This window comes from Ciconia boyciana, chromosome 11 (assembly GCF_034638445.1).
Source record: "Ciconia boyciana chromosome 11, ASM3463844v1, whole genome shotgun sequence".
NCBI classification, from domain to species: Eukaryota; Metazoa; Chordata; class Aves; order Ciconiiformes; family Ciconiidae; genus Ciconia; species Ciconia boyciana.
Genome location: NC_132944.1, coordinates 15,209,729 through 15,226,593, shown reverse-complemented (window position 1 = coordinate 15,226,593; position 16,865 = coordinate 15,209,729). Strand labels below are relative to the sequence as shown.

General features: G+C 38.5%; 1 protein-coding gene across 2 annotated transcripts in view; it reads right to left on the bottom strand.

Moving 5' to 3' along the window:
- Positions 1 to 16,865, bottom strand: part of SUCLG2 (succinate-CoA ligase GDP-forming subunit beta) — a 135,242-nt gene that overhangs the window by 47,543 nt on the left and 70,834 nt on the right. For both annotated transcript variants that reach the window (XM_072876271.1, XM_072876272.1), the window contains exons 8-9: positions 11,952 to 12,113; positions 10,298 to 10,440 (exon numbers count right to left, since the gene is read on the bottom strand). In XM_072876271.1, the coding sequence (XP_072732372.1) occupies positions 10,298 to 10,440; positions 11,952 to 12,113 (305 nt within the window). The remainder of the gene's footprint in view (positions 1 to 10,297; positions 10,441 to 11,951; positions 12,114 to 16,865) is intronic.

Sequence of the window (16,865 nt, the reverse complement as noted above, 5' to 3'; positions counted from 1 at the left end):
TACTGCCTGTATCCGTTGCCCTTCATTTTAGGCCCTGGTTTGGAGTGAAATGGTGATACCATGTTATGACATGACAAGAGACATGTACTATCCCATAACCATTACCATGTACTTCTCTTAAACACTTCCCACAGCAGGCTCAGCCATGCTGGCTCATCAGTGGATAGCCCAGAAAAGTCCAGATTCTCCAGTCCCAAGCACTAATGAACAAACAAGCCAATTAAAAAAACCCCTTATCACTTTGATCATTAATCAAATGTACCTCCAAACAAGCAGGAAATTGCAACAAGCCTTGACCACACAGAAGCTATCTCAAGAAGGTGAGGCAGACCGTCTTCCAAGAAAATGGAAATGTCTGCTCTTCTGTCCCTATTTTAGAAGGGATACCACTACAGAGAGGGTAATTGGCACACAAACATTTCAAATCCCATCCAAACAGCACAATTTTTATTGTGGCTCTCCCACAAATTTTTCAGCATTTACCTTCTAAGGAAACATTTGTGATTTTTCCTTATTCTGCCACAAAGGAGGCAATTACAAAATCTCTGCAAGTTTTCTTCTTGCTTAGTAAGTTTATTTTCATATCCAGTTTTTAAGATTCATTATAGCCAACTTTAAAATGCCAAAAGGCATTCAACTTGTCAGTGCCTATAAATAATGGCAGATTCATGTTAAAGTATATTTACATATCAATTACTTAGGACTCAATACTACACATGCTCTTGAAAAATACATTACTCGATTATAAATCAAGACAATTCAATTATGCATTTTAAATGCATAATTGTCCTCACATTTTCATAAATATTGGCAATATGCTATCACTCTCTAAAAATGCTTCAATGAAATGAAAGAATGCCTTTTCAATACTTTAAGTGCTCTAAAAGATGACTAGTCAGTTCACATTAATTCCTGCAAAACTGCAAAGACACATTAGAAGAAATCCTTGTTAAAGGTCTATTAGTCTATATTTTCTCACCAATGCAGCGCTCATAAAAATGTGGGGAAACTCCTAAATTACTCCTATAAACTCAAATCCTACAGTATCTATAAAAGAACTATGAGCTGCTCCAATACCCTTGGTTAAAGGCAAAGTATTTGTACAAATTTCTGAGGCAGAAAATACAATATGCCTTTGTCAACTTTTCCCAGCTTTACAAGATGTTTCTGTGCTCTAATAAGTCTTTTCTACCTCTACAACTGTCATCCTATGATAATAATCTTAAACTTTGACAAACTTCAAAAGCCAAGGCATTATTGCCCATATAAAATTACTAATCACAGCTTCAGGTTTAGGGCTGTTGTCTGAAAGAGGAAAAGAAAACTCCAGGCCATTCACTGGCCCCAAGGCAGGATCAACTCTTCCTGAAACACCCCGGATAAATTTTTGTTTATCTAGTTCTTAAAAAATTGCAGTGCTGGGTAGCCTGTAAGTTCCTAAAATAAACTGCTGTAGGACTCAACTACCTTTTCTGCTGGACAATTTTCAGAACAGCTAACCTACATTTCTTTCCTGCATTTAAAACTTACTACTTCTTGCCTTACCAAGGCAGACATTGACCTGCAACACTGGGAAGATTACTCAGGTTAAGTGAAGGTTTCCTTCACCTTTTCGTGTCTGGTTGCCCTTTCAACTCTTGAGTCTTTTGTATATTTTAAATAAGAGAAAAGGATGGTCTCTCCCTACATATTTACAAACCCCAAAGGCAAAAGGAGCTCTCTACATGCTATTAGGAGATAATATTAAGATGACATAATAAGATCCAGCTTCCAAAAACTATGTGGTATACTTAATGATTGATTAGACATCATCTTACGTTAATGTCAAAATTGCAACACAAACCCAACAGGTTTATTGATTATGACTTTCTTTTTCAAAATTTAATATTTCACTTCTACAAAAACAATGCTGAGTACAAAACTGCCAGTAGGACAGGGCTCTGTAATAAGCAGTAAAGGATCAGTGACAACTTTTATCATTTCCATAGCCCTTAATTCCTTTAATGAACTATATAATTTTTGATCAGTGTTGAGAGCAGTCATCTATGGTTGATGAGTATTATAACCCACAGTTCACACAAAGCGGGGAAAAACAGAGTGGTCAAAGCCTGAACTTTCAAAAGCATCCACTAAATTCAAGTGCCACCATTTTCAGATACCCAGCTGGAGGTATAAAGGGCTATGCAGAGGTGTGAACACTGGACTAGCAGTTAGCACTTGTGGAACAGTATACTATAACACACAGATATTTTTCACTACAATAACTCTTCAGCTACAGCTTTTAGAGTACTCAAAACAGCATATGATGCTTCACCCTCTTGTGTGAATCAGAAAAACACAGAAGGCATAAAGACTTCTCATGCTGGGTAAAGAGCTGGGTAATGAAGTGTGTAAAGGGTGCATGATATTTGAATGAGAAATCAAAAAGATTTCTAATGACTATGTAAGAATAGGGTTCCTCTGCATTATCTGAAATGACGTGCAATCTGACAATTCAAACAAATCCAGTGCTAACACTCTATTATATGTCCATAACTGAACGTTATTTACATTTCATTTTTTTCTTCAACATTGTACACACACAGACGTAGGCTGCATGTGTGATAGAGAAGGTTATCTGATCCTACTGATTTATGGTTTCGCATTATGGTAACACTGAGAAATCCACTACCGACAGGCAGTCAAATGCAGAAAATGAGTGACAAACTACTCACAACCAGCCTATGCTCTAACTAGGATAAGGCTCACTATCACAGCAAGTGTAGCCATTTTAATTTTTATATTTTTAAAACCTCTACACACTATTTTTTATTTATGACTTTTAAAGCTTAATAGTCCCCTTCCCACTCTCCAAAGCACCCTCCTCCTCTCACTCTACACAAAACTTCCAGGACCAATAGCAATAATAACTATTCTCATCAATGGGCAAAGGCAGCCCTAGAAGAAAATTAAACACGTTGGTCCTTTGTTTCTGGATGTTGCCTTTGATGTTCAAGCTGCAACTCTTCCTCTTAGTCAAGACAGACTTGATAGTCTTGACTGATTGGCATGACTAATACTGCAACAGACATTCTGCAGATCACATTAAACAGCTGTACAAACTGACTGCACTCACAACTTGGCTGAGGACATTATTTTTATTTTTATTTGATGTGATTATAATGTCTCAGTGCCCAATCCTGGATCAGGAATGCCATGTGACAACATTCTCCTCTTCTTCTTCCACGCTCTTTTCTCCCAGACTGTTTGAAACGATGCCTCAGTGGGCAGGATGCAGGGAATAATTGGTTGGGAACAGAATAGGTACCTGGCAACTCCTAAGAAGCATATCTGCCAAAACCCCTTTTTGGCTCAGGCTTGTAACCCAACAGTCAACACTAGGCACAGACTCACTGAATAAGACAGATTTTTGAACAACTTCCAGGACAAAACTCTCAGCTATATAGACAAGCCTAGTTAGAAACCATACTCAAAAGAGCCTTTTCCTCCTAAAACTGGGAGCAGGTCCTTGTTTAAAGTTTTTGGGGTTGGTTTTTTTTGGTTTTTTTTTTTGTTTTTGGTTTTGTTTTTTTGGGGTTGGAAGGGACCTTAAAGATCATCTAGTTCCAACCCCCCCTGCCATGGGCAGGGACACCTTCTGCTAGACCAGGTTGCTCAAAGCCCCATCCAACCTGGCCTTGAACACTTCCAGGGATGGGGCATCCACGACTTCTCTGGGCAACCTGTTCCAGTGCCTCACCACCCTCATCGTGAAGAAGTTGCAGAGAGAGAGCAAACAGCCCAGGAACACACGATATAGTTACTACACTCCAAACTGCCTGAATGTTTGCAGACTTTCTGAATTGTCTTAACTGAACTAGCTCACCCAATTCTGAATTAATTCACCCAAAATAAAGACCAAATAAATTATACAAGGCAACCCTATTTTTATTTCTGAAATCTGAGAAAAGAATATCCCAAATCTTTCCTCTTAGTATAATGTTATCCCTTCTGTTGCCACATAATGGACTGCAATGTTAAGAAAACTAATACTAAAAGTCCCTCAAGCCAAAAGGATAAACTGGTGATAAAAATGTCTTATATAATAAGGATGGATAAACTGTATTACTTTCACACCAAGCACAGCTGGAAAATAAGTGAATTGCAAAATTATGATTTAATGATACCCTTTTTCAGAATTCTGTTCACTCTCTCAGATGCCTGGAAAATAAAAGCCCCAAGACCTCTGCTTCACACTCAACTTAATGGTGAGACACATCAGTGCCATTACTTTTCCCATCACTGAGGTGGACAGAGAGATGCATCTGACATGAGCAAACAGGCAAAGCAAAGTGACAGGAATAAGAATGCCTATTCCATATTAATAAAACAATAATTTGAATAGTTGAAGAATAGCTGAAGGAAAAAAACCCAAATTAAGTTTCCTGTGTGTTTGATATTAATTATCCCCTGGATATGAGTTAACAGGTGTCAATATGGAATATTTTTTCCAGAGAGATGTTTGCCCATCTGTCAATAGTACTTTGCTTTTATGACAAGCAAACACTTGTTAACATCAATTGATTTGATAAGTCTTTAGTCCTATCATCAATGACAGACTTCAAAAAAGGCTGTCAAAGGAGCTTTAGGGGAAAAAGGAAAACAAGAACAACAAACAATTTTGGCCTTTAACTGCCCATATTTCAGTGTTACTTTCTATTAGAAGTCAACTGTTAAGTTCAGGACTAGAGCCAGTCAATGGTAAAACAAACCTGCTTACAGCTTAGTTTGCTTTACTCATATTTCTGTATTTTAGCTCCTGGTAGGGACACAGAACAACAAGGGAAAAGGATGGTGCATAGCCAAAAAGCCTGAAGAAAGACTATGTAGTCCAATGTCTGGGTCACATCTCAAGTACACATAACATTTATGTCAGCATTAATGGGCAACTCTCCTATACCAGTAACCTATACAATACTACTTTTATTCTATCAAGACAGCATGGGAGAAAAAGGTAGAGGATGTGACTTGCTTCAGGTTGTAACATGCTTCTGGCCTTTGCCTAATTATAGTCACTAAATACATCTCACCAAAAGCCTAGTCATGATGGGCTCTCATACTCACTAGGGTCTTCAAAAACATGATTCAGCCAGCCTGACATCTGGAACTTGATGTTAACTGTGCAATGTGTATAAAAAAGCTGAGAGAAAAACCTGCAGGAATTAGGAGTGTCAGGTATGTGGGAAGACTCCAGGCCAAAGCAGAGGGCAGAGATGGCAACCAAGCTTCAGGGCCCCAGACAGCAGATTTATTGACAAGACTGTCTTTTTCAGCTTTAGCCTTTCCTAAACCTTGTTGAATCCTACAAACAGTCATCATATGGTAAATATAACAGTCCAGGTCTTCAGCATGAATAAAAACAAGCACCTGTTGAGCTTGGTAAGGATGTGAGAGTACTCAAGAATGAGGACTTCAGTGAAGATGGCTGAAACAGCACTTCATACATGCAGGGGAGAGCCAGGCATCACTCAGAACCTCTGAAATACCAAAGGAAACAACCTCTTCTACTTGACTGTGGGACAAAGAAGAGCAATGAAGCTGCTTGAACACCCAGAATCAAGCCATCTTCCCCTTTCCTGTTACTGCCTGAAAAGAGGGAAGACAGTTTATCTTCTGCCAAAGCAGACTGTATTGAGTTTGCGTGGCAAGGTTTTGGTAGCGGGGAGGGCTACAGGGGTGGCTTCTGTGAGAAGCTGCTAGAAGCTTCCCCTATGTCTGACAGAGCCAGTGCCAGCTGGCTCCAAGACGGACCCTGCCGCTGGCCAAGGCCGAGCCCATCAGTGATGGTGGCAGCACCTCTGTAATAACATATTTAAAAAGGGGGAAAAAACCCTGCACAACTGCAGGTGAATAGACACATGAGAATATGTGAGAGGAACAACTCTGCAGGCACCAAGGTCAGTAAAGAAGCAGGGGGAGGAGGTGCTCCAGGTGCCAGAGCAGGGATTCCCCTGCAGCCTGTGGTGAAGACCACGGTGAGGCAGGCTGTCCCCTGCAGCCCACAGAGGTCCACGGTGGAGCAGATATCCACTGCAGCCTGTGGAAGACCCCCCACCAGAGCAGGTGGATGCCCAAAGGAGGCTGTGACCCCGTGGGAAGCCCACGCTGGAGCAGGCTCCTGGCAGGACCTGTGGCCCCGTGGAGAGAGGAGCCCAGGCTGGAGCAGGTTTGCTGGCAGGGCTTGTGACCCGGCGGGGGACCCACGCTGGAGTGGGCTGTTCCTGAAGGACTGCACCCCGTGGAAGGGACGCACGCTGGAGCAGTTCATGAAGAACTGGTAGCCTGTGTGAAGGACTCACGCTGGAGAAGTTCGTGGAGGACTGTCTCCATGGGAGGGACCCCATGCTGGAGCAGGGGAAGAGTGTGAGGAGTCCTCCCCCTGAGGAGGAAGGAGCGTCAGAGACAAGGTGTGATGAACTGATCACAACCCCCATTCCCTGTCCCCCTGAGCTGCTGCGGGGCAGGAGTTGGAGAATTCAGGAGTGAAGTTAAGCCCAGGAAGAAGGGAGGGGTAGGGGGAGGTGTTTTAAGATTTAGTTTTTATTTCTCATTACTCTACTCTGACTTGATTGGTAATAATTAAACTAATTTCCCAAAGTCAAGTCTGTTTCGCCTGTGATGGTAATTGATGAGTGATCTCTCCCTGTCCTTATCTCGACCCATGAGCCTTTCATTGTATTTTTTCTTCCCTGTCCAGTTGAGGAGGTGGAGTGATAGAGTGGCTTTGGTGGGCAGCTGGCGTCCAGCCAAGGTCAACCCACCACACAGACTCATGGCACAAACTCATAGAAACAAGACAGGCAGGAAGGAGGAAAAGAAGAAGAAGAAGAAAAGAGTCTGCAATTTAGATAGTAAAAAGAAAGGAATTCAGAACCATTGCAATGACCTGTCTGACCTAGGAAGTATTGGATATGGCAGACTGCAAACAAGACCAGCAGAGTATAAGAGGGTCACTGACTCCAGAGACAGCATTTCCACCCAGAAAGTCAGTGGGTAACCTTTTGCAACAAAAAAACCTTTTTTTTTTTTTTTTTTTTAAAAGAATTATAGACACTGACAACAGCCAGATTAAACCAGCAGCAAACCAACCAAGATCTTCATTTTTCTCAAAAACAATATCCCCAGCTTCACTAAATCAAATCATGGCATACCTGTATTTTTTTGCTTTAATACAAAATAGACATTTTAAAAACAACTAAAGAGAGAGAAAGAGCTCTATTTCAAAGTGCAGTTGAACATTTCCTTCTGGAAGATTTCTTCTCTTGCAATGTCCTTAACACTGCCAGTGCCATATTTCAGCGCAACTAAACAACAGTGCTTCTCCATATTACAGCCCTGCAGACTTTTTTGTTTGTTTGCTTAGTCATTCCTCAGAAGCTTAATGTTGTTTGGAGACATTTACAACAATTAATTGCCCCTCAAGTTCCCAAAAGCAAATTTTTATCTTCTCAAACAAGGTGGGAATCAGGTTAAAGGTTACAGGGAAATGACTGACCAGATACAAACTGTGAATGCTGCATTAGCCACAATGACTCTTGGGATTGAAAGCCTATTAGTTAAGAAAAGAGAGGATTCATTCAATTATCTTACTGTATATTAGTAAGCTAATGGACATGGTGTATGAGGAGAGGAAATAACAGTAATGTATTTTATTTATCTTTATTATTTATCTTTTCTGAACAGAATTAAATAAAACATGAAATGTTTACATTTTTAATAGCTAGAAAACTTGAAGATAGCTACCTAGAAAACTTGAAGCTAGAAGAACTAATGTTAATAACTGAAAAATGGGTGACAGCATTAAATCTTGATAAAACCCACAATGTCTGTGGCCAACAATGCTGTCACTTGCGTATATGCATCCAAATCTGCTGTGGACTACATTCCCCAGGGCAGATAGCTTTCAGAAGCACCCTCTTTCCCCTGCACCATACCACACAGCAGTCTAGTGGGACTCTAAGCAGTCATCCTCCATCTTTTTCCTGGAGTGCAATAAAGAGAACAAAAGGGAAATGCAATGGAGCTGTTCTGTGATTCTTCCTGTGAATGGAGAAAAGATCAGAAAAGGCATTCAAAAGGAAGAGAGGAGGCAACAAATGAATGAGGAATGAATTGTGTTGCATTTAGGCTAAAGCATTTTGCATCTTTGGCCAGTTAAAGCCAGGAATGGCAGAGCTACAGCTGTGCATAGGCACAAGCATAAATGACTGTTTCAGGTCCTTTCCATGCTACCTTTTACTTTGCTCCACTGTCTCAATTACCATAGCTTCACTAGTCCTGGTGTAAGCAGCTAGTGTTAAGCACTAACATATAAGCAGAACAGACAATAGAAGAAGGATACAGCACAAGTCAAATGTTGGGCATGCAGTTGTTATATATCTGAGAGCTACTAAAATGCCTTTTTGTTTTAAAATGGCTTAAACTCAGTAAGTTTCATCACCAAAATTAATACCTGCTGTTTGTGCTGTAGCAGACAGAAGAACCTATTTAGCATAGTGATAATCATCAGCTAAGTTCTGTATCTAAGACTTTACTGCACCTGCTTCTCCAGCACTAATACAAGTTTCAGAACTAAATTACATCTCAGCCAAACCTTGATCATACGAAGCACGTACTGCAGAACAACTCAAACACACACAAACAAATCTTCATGTAATGTTCTGAGAATAGCTAACACAAAAACTCACACAAATGAAGACAAGCATAATAGCGTCTACTAGCATCAGACAATGAAGGAAACTATCAGTTTTCTAGCATGAATCACAAGTCCCATCCTGCCTCCCTTTTGCCCAAAGCAAGATATCTTGCTTCTCTGCTTCTCCAGGTCTGTGTTCTTTTAGGCCTGTTAATGACTTGAAGCTTGTAAGATCACTAAGTAGAAGGAGACAACCAGTTCTCTTCCTGTGGGTCTTGGGAAGAACATAAATCTAGACCTCTACAACCAAAAGGTCAGCATGACCCGGGTCTATGGGAGTGCAAAAAGACCCAGGAAGAATGTTTTAAATATTGCAGATGACTCTTTTTAGTACAGTTGAGCCGTCAAGGTACTATGTGCCTTAAAAACATGCAAGGAGAGTTACAAATGCCAAGAGCTTACAATATGAAGTTGACCTGTGCTTATTTTGTCCTGTAAATTTTCTTCCTGATTTTGCCTTGAAATTTTGCTGCAAACAATATCCTCCTCTATTTGAAAAGTCACAACATTTTGCCACTTACTGCTGCTCAGGGTATACAATTACAGTGATGCAATTTTCACAGGAAGGTGGTATTTAGAGCAGCGAATATCACAGACACAATGAACATGAGGAAAACAGATGGAAGCACAGAAAAAAGAGACAAAGGAGATAAAGCCAGATCCACAAAAAGAAGCAAAATGTTGAAATTGGGACTTCAGCAGAGATGCTTAGGTGCAGGAGATGGAAAAGATGATCAAAGCCCTTCGACAGATTTTCATTAATAAAAAAAATCTACAGCAACTTAAGTACTGGCTACACACAAAAGCATAACTCTGCGTTGGCAGGGATGGTCAGCTGGCACTGCTCCAATGCCTACGCCTGATCAATATTCTCTCAGTAGATATTCTGCTTCTGTCTGCAAAGCAGACCAATGACCTCAGCATGCTAACATGCATCTCTAGAAATAACTTCTGCTCGATACACACAGACTAATGTCTTCTCTTGTTGTTCAAAAAGAAAAGAGCAACTGCACCTCCATCTGCAAAAGGAAGTGTTAGAACATACCAGGCTATGATTCCAGCCTCTGAATGTTAATTAAACACAGACTACTATCCTGCAGTGAAGAATCAGATATTTTAGAAAATTCGAGCTTAAAAGAGTACAAATCAGCCTTCAGTATTAGCTATCTGCTTAATTCACATTTTCCTTCTCACTCTACTGTGGCAATACACTGTCAGGAATAATATTTTAAGTATCTAAAGCTCCCCACAAATTCCACTTTAGGAGCCAGATGTTCAAAGTTCAGCACTGCAATGCCCAGTATTACCACGTCTGCATTTCTGTGCTGTACTGCCTTGAGAAAGCACCCACTCAAGACCGATCAAACCCGAGTGTGGATCAGGAACTGAAAAGTCAGTCCAGCAGTTCACAGTGAAATCATTTTTCTCTTGGATCGCCCCTTTAGTAACTCATCCTTGATGTTCACACCATTATCTGTATTTTTCAGCATACTATTCATAGTCCTGTAACACAGCTATATTGCTGCATGGGGAAGTTTCTGGTCCCAAATCCAACTTTTTTACCTTTGGATCAGCAGTCAGCAGCTTGAATGCTTGATATACTTGTGCTTCTTTCACACCTCCACCGAGATCCAAGAAGTTGGCTGGCTTTCCACCATTTAAGGATATTATATCACATGTTGCCATTGCAAGTCCAGCTCCATTGACTGTAATTGTAAATACCAAGTGCTTATATTTCACATAAAAGTATATAAGATTTGTGAAAAGGCTTAAAACATATCAGCACAACCACATAACATGGCTCAAAACATTACATAAATATTTATTTCTAAATAGGTCAGTACCTATTCAAGGATACTCAATGCAACACACAATTCAAAATCTAGTGCATACACATCAACATTTAGATTTCTTTACGACTGTATCAATTTTAGGACTTAGATGTGCACCTTCCCATAAGCATGTATGAGCACTAGAATGGTAATTGTGGAAATGCAAAAACTTCTGATTTAAAAAGGAAAAAAAAAAAAAAGAGACACAAAAACTTCTGTGAATAGTGATCGCGTCACGAGACATGGAGGACAAATTGACTCCTTCAGCTCCCCTCCCATCATTCTCATAGCAATAGATGATGCTTTGTATTACTGTAAAACAGATATTTTGGGGACAGATATCAGATTCTCCTGAAACTGCCTTTTATTTTGTGTTTGTACTAGTCTAGAAGCATTCCCATGGGCACGAACATCCTCTAAACTAGGAAAAGTAGATGTGAATTATTTGTCCCCAGTAAGTTGCCTCCTGCCGGACAAAGTAAGACTTCTGTGTCACCTGTAATTCAACAGCAATACCTAATACTAAAAAAAAAATACTGTAGTGTTGCAAATTATTGTTCGGGGTTTTTTTGGTTTTGTTTTTTTTAAATTGAGATTAAAATCTCACTGTCACTTACTGAATGAACTGCAACACATTATCAGTATCTTCTAGATTTGTGGTTAGAGTACACATCAAAGCAATGCAAATACTGGACATTTTCTGAAACCAGTCATTGCACCAAGCTGAGATAAAATGACTAATTCAATTAGTTTCATAATAAAATGTTGTACTGGCTAAAAGAATTTGTACAAAATGAAAAGTATTTAGAGCATAGCTGACTTTTTTACTTATCTCTTCTAAACACAAGAGTAATTTCTGTTTTACAGAAACTTTAGGAAAATAAGAAACTGGTATTTTTGTTTGAACAACCAAGCAGCTTCTTTAGCAGCTTTCCTTAAAGGGAAATGGAGTTCAATATTCATTTGTAAATGGGAATATCATGTTTTTACACACAGAATTTTGCAGTGCCTTCTGAGTAACACAGTCTCATTTTTGAAAATTAATGATCAAATTTTGATGACTTTTCTTGTTTTGTTTTAATTACTGGAAAGACCAATTGCATCAGCTTAAAAATTCAGAACGTAGAAACCCCACAGGCTTCTCCCTCTGCCTGTCTTCTCTCTGACATCACACATGCCCTACCTGTCTGCTGCTGTGGCCTTCATCACAGTTTCACACAATTTCAGTTTCATTCCTGCAAGAACTTGTGGAAGGACAGACAACCTCAGCAAAATAGAGTGCAATACTGTCAAGGGTGGATTGAATGTCAGAATGTAAACAAAGTCTATACACTGAACAAGTAGGAATTTGTCTTCAAATGCCTTTTGGATTTATTTGTTCTTACCAAAGCAAGCAATATTTCCATCCAGTCCTATATATTTTAAGTCATATTTGGCAGCTTCGTTCTCTATAGGCTCATTTTCAGACTTGTCATCCATAGCAAATATTTCTTTTTGCCTAAATTCTGCATTGTCATCAAAGTTTATCTTGGCATCAAAACAAACAACTAAAGAAAAAATATAAAACAACATATAGGCATTTAGAGATTACAGTTAGTCAGATCTTCTGAAATATTACACCAACTACTACAGCAGGGAGGGGGAGAGGGTTGCTTAGGGACTAATGCTGCTTCCAACATATGATCAGCTAAGTTCTAGCATTGAGTCCAGTAGAGATGGGTAAGTTTTCCTCAAATCTTATAATGAGAAAAGGTACAGCAAGCATCTCCACACTACACAGTCGTGTGCTTTTGTCAAGGGATGATCTTCTAGGTTTGCTTTAAAGAAAATTCCCATAAGTTATGAAGGCAGTTTTTATAATGTGAACAGATGGTCTGCAGTAATTTCATAAGAGAGTCTACTTGCAGTATTTTGAAAGTCTGACAGATATAACAGGTAACAGGTTAGCAATCCAAAGCAATGTTTGGTAACATGCACTTATTTACAGTTGAGCAATACAAAATGCTTTCCTTAGCCATATTTTTAATTTATAATGTTATTAACTATACACACATTATTACCCTAAAGACCTAAATTAAAAGAACTTTAAGCCAATGTATGTTAAAAATGATCAAAAGATGACTATTAAATAAAGAAAATTAAAAAAGTAAATACAAAACTTCTCATCAATGTCAACATCTGCTATGGTTGTAAAAACAAATTAAAAGGTAGCTAAACCTGACTGTATCAAAGGCTAGCTAGTAGACATAACAGTCACATAAAAACAAACAGTATAAGAAATGCATGTAGAGTGAACTGTTATTTGCCTATTTACTGATTTATTATTTCTATGGGTTTGCATAGGCAAACACCTCATTAGATTAAAATGTTCTAAGTAAATGTAAGACTATATGCTTATCATTTTACTATTTAAGTAATTTGATTTGTAATATATATAGATTATAATTACTGACTGAATTCTAACTGATTTCTCAGTGCAAACCAGTCAGATTTAAGGGCCTTTGAATGCTGCACCCAGAAAAATTGAATAGTTTTTCTTTGTGCTGTGTTTTGACTCATATTGACCTTGAAACACATACATGGTAAGTATGCACCTGCTCATGAGCACTGTACATGCCTTCTGCAACTAGAGGCCAATTACAATTAAAAAGACAATTTTTAGTCTTTGACATAGATACCCATCAATTAAAATAAATAATCACGCAATCTTTTTTGGTGAACAAATACCTCTCTCTCTCTTTTTTTTTTAATATACAATTGCTTAACTTAGGAGAAAATATCTAAGCAAACAGCAAACAAAACATTTACACAAATAGAAGAGTCTTAATTGTATGTCTTGATTTGCATTGGGTTTTCTTGCTTTGGATTTCTGATGTTGCTGGGGTTTTTGTGTTTTTTCTAAATACATTTGATTTGTAACCAATACCAGATTAAATTAAAACATGATCAAATTTAGTTTCAGTGACTGCAGTTTCAGAAAACTATTAATGAGTGTTTACATATAATAAATCTCTCTTGGAAGAGTCTAGACCTTACCTGGTCAATCATCATGTGGGAATCTGCCAAAAGGAGAAATGTCTGAAGTTTATAATATGCTTCTACTGTACTAGAGCTGCTTTAATTTTTTTTAAGGATGAACTAAGACCTGTACCATTTTTTTTCTTCAAGCTTTCAGTTCCTTTAATAAGCTATAACAACTCAAAGCTAGAGTAAAACTGCAGTTTCAGAGCTCTGTTTACTTTAGACACGAACATCCTCAATGTCACATTAATAGAATCTCATTTCTATAGAACATTCATCTTTAACAAAGGCCATGCTGTACAAAGTAGCAGGGAAAACACCTATTAATATTTATCAAACCATTTTCACCACCAAAAGCACATTGTTACATGCATGATAGATTATACAAATGAAATTTTCTCCTAAACAAATATCAAAGAAAGCTCCAACACTTATATTCATGGAGTATTTCTGTTGTTTTTGCTAGCAGTGTAGGATTTTTGTCATCTGCCAATTCAACAGCTTACACTGAGAGCAAACAAAACAAAAAGCCACAAAGAAATTGGCAGTTACAGGCTTCTGACCCAAAGAATCTGCTACAAAATTAAACAAAAGGAAATACATATGACAATGTATTTTCTTATGGAAATTCACACAAGTGAAAAACACAAAACACAGCAAGAAATAAATCCATCTTAACTGTTACTTTGACAGGAATAATGGTCTTCATACAGAGACTTATATTTTATCATTAGAAACAACTGCATTAACTACTCAAATGTTCTTCCATTTGTTCTATCTTTATTCTTCTTTAAGACATTTCAGATGGAGAAACTGCTAGCAAAAAAGAAATAAGCACAGGAAGACTTCTATGTATGTCTGCTAGTAACATGGCTTTCACAGCTTGAAACCCACTCTGTTTCTGCTCCTCAGCTTCCTGGATGTGAAACACATGGGGAAAAACCTCGGAGAAAACAGCATAAAAACTCCTACCATCCCTCAAATTAAGCCCTGTGGCTTAATCACTAAATATGCACAGCCATTCCAGAAAACCTAAGTTGGCAACTTATTCAAATCAGTTCATTTTTTCCACAGTGCCACCTCATAGTACTCCAGCAAGGATGCAAAGTTAGTACCACCATGGTTCTTTAGGACCTTTTAGGACCACCAGTTTTGTTTCGTCTCGTTCCCAACTGCCCTCTCCTTCACTTGCCCCTACTTGTCTACCAGCTTCCCCTCTGTGTTGGTACCCAACCAAATACGTCCTCAGCACCTCAGTGATACCCCTATTCTGTTAGCGCTGCCTCTGCCCTTCTCACTTCCTTCTCAGTGTCTCAGTGTCTATACATGTCTACAGTGTCCACTCACTAATACCCAAGACATAATTAAGGGTCTTCCTTGCAGGATTACATGGCTGAGATGATGTAGGTACTGAAATGGGGATTTTGTCCTTTGCTCTGCCAAAATAACAGAATAGTAAAGTGCTTCTATACTAGTCACCTGAGCTAGTTTTGAACCAGCAAGTGTGAATACCAGAACAGCCTAGTCCTGGCACAAACAGCTCACCTCAAGCTCATTTCTCTGCCTGATAGAAGGCAACTGTCATAGATGTCCCAATTTCTGACATCTGTCTGAGCATAAGGACTACTGAGTATCTTCATACTGCCCTGTAGTGTTAAGGTATCTTGGTCAATTATTCTACTAAAAAAATTATTTCAACAAGTTTTGAGGAAGGAAATTTTGTTTTTACAGTATCAGTGGTCTTGAACCCACAAAATAAACCCGGTGAGCACATCAGTCATAGCAGACAAACATACCAATGAATTTGTTTTGAAGTGAACATCATAATCCACAGGAAAGTTCCAGCAGTTTCTGTTGCACCTATTTTAAAGGTCCCATTCATCCTCAAAAGGTCAAAACTGTCATGTGTTGCACACTGCTAGACCTTGAAAAATCCAGACCATTCATTTTACAAGGCCCTATTTCATTGCTCTGCTTTAACTTCACTGTGCAACACAAAATGAAAATGTCCTTCTCATCTCATTCCCAACTGGTTTTAATGAAGCCAATGCATCTATTTAAATGGCAGGGAAAAACAACAGTCTATTGAGTTCTGAAGGCAATTTGTCCATTTCCATTTAAAATACAGCCTACAGTAGAACTACACTGGTCAACAGCAGGGCTTTTTGTCTCTCTCCCCCAGTACACATTTCACAAATTGCATAAGAACCAATGTGGCTAGAGTTAGTTGCTAAGAATTTGACTTACATTTAGTAAGCTGAGTGAGGTTTACAATGCAGAAACTATTGATTCAATGTGCGCGTTATTATGGTACGTCAAATGAGCTGGAAATCTGAGCGCACAGTGCTGCGAAAGATACTCAAATAAAAAGAGTTCAAGCATTTGGTGGAAATCATTCTCATGAGGTAAACTCTATCCAGAGTGCTAAAGGATTCTGGTGGCAAGAACACCAAAAAAAACCCAACCAAGAAGGAATTCGGAAAAGGTCAGGAAGAAAGGTTCAAAAAGCAGAATGCATACATTTAGGTCATAAATACATTCTTCTAACTTAGTTTAACCTGAAATCAGCTCATTATGTAAAAAAAATTGACCACATATTTGATCATTATTGTCTCTGAATTATTGTCATATAATTTAATAGACAAGATATTCCTTTTTGTGTTTGTTTTTAAAATTTCACTTTACAATAGGGCATTTTAGTGTCCCAGAGCCCATTTTATAACAAAGAGCAGCACTTTATAAGATGTGTTAATAAAATGGGGCGGCGCAGGATTTGTTTTACTTCTTTTAGAGCTTTTTTAGAGTATATTACGAGCAGAATTTTCCTTTTAAGCTGTGGACAATTGTCTGCCAATTCTTTTGCATTTGGTTTGTTAATAAAAAGGGGAAAACAAGGTTGGACAATTGGAAGAGACTGCATAGTTTCTAGCCACAATTCAGCTTTTGAATTCCTGACCAACTGAGCCAAAAATACAGATTTTTAGTGAAAAGCTGTTTACTTTACAAAATAGCTGTGGGCATATAAAAAATATTTTTAAAATGCTAATTCTTTCAATAGGTACTGAATCCTATGAGGAGCTCATGGTCTTAACTGACACAGCAGTGATCTTTTACCAAAACTTTCCAGAACTGTAATTAAGCAGCCACATTCCTATTGTCTGTTAAAATGGGTAGAAGCTTTCTCTTTCCATTTTCTAATTTCCACTTTAATCTATAGGCCTATCTTATAAAGTCGGTTAAAAACTGGAATTGTCTTTCTCGAGTCTTCTTTATCAATG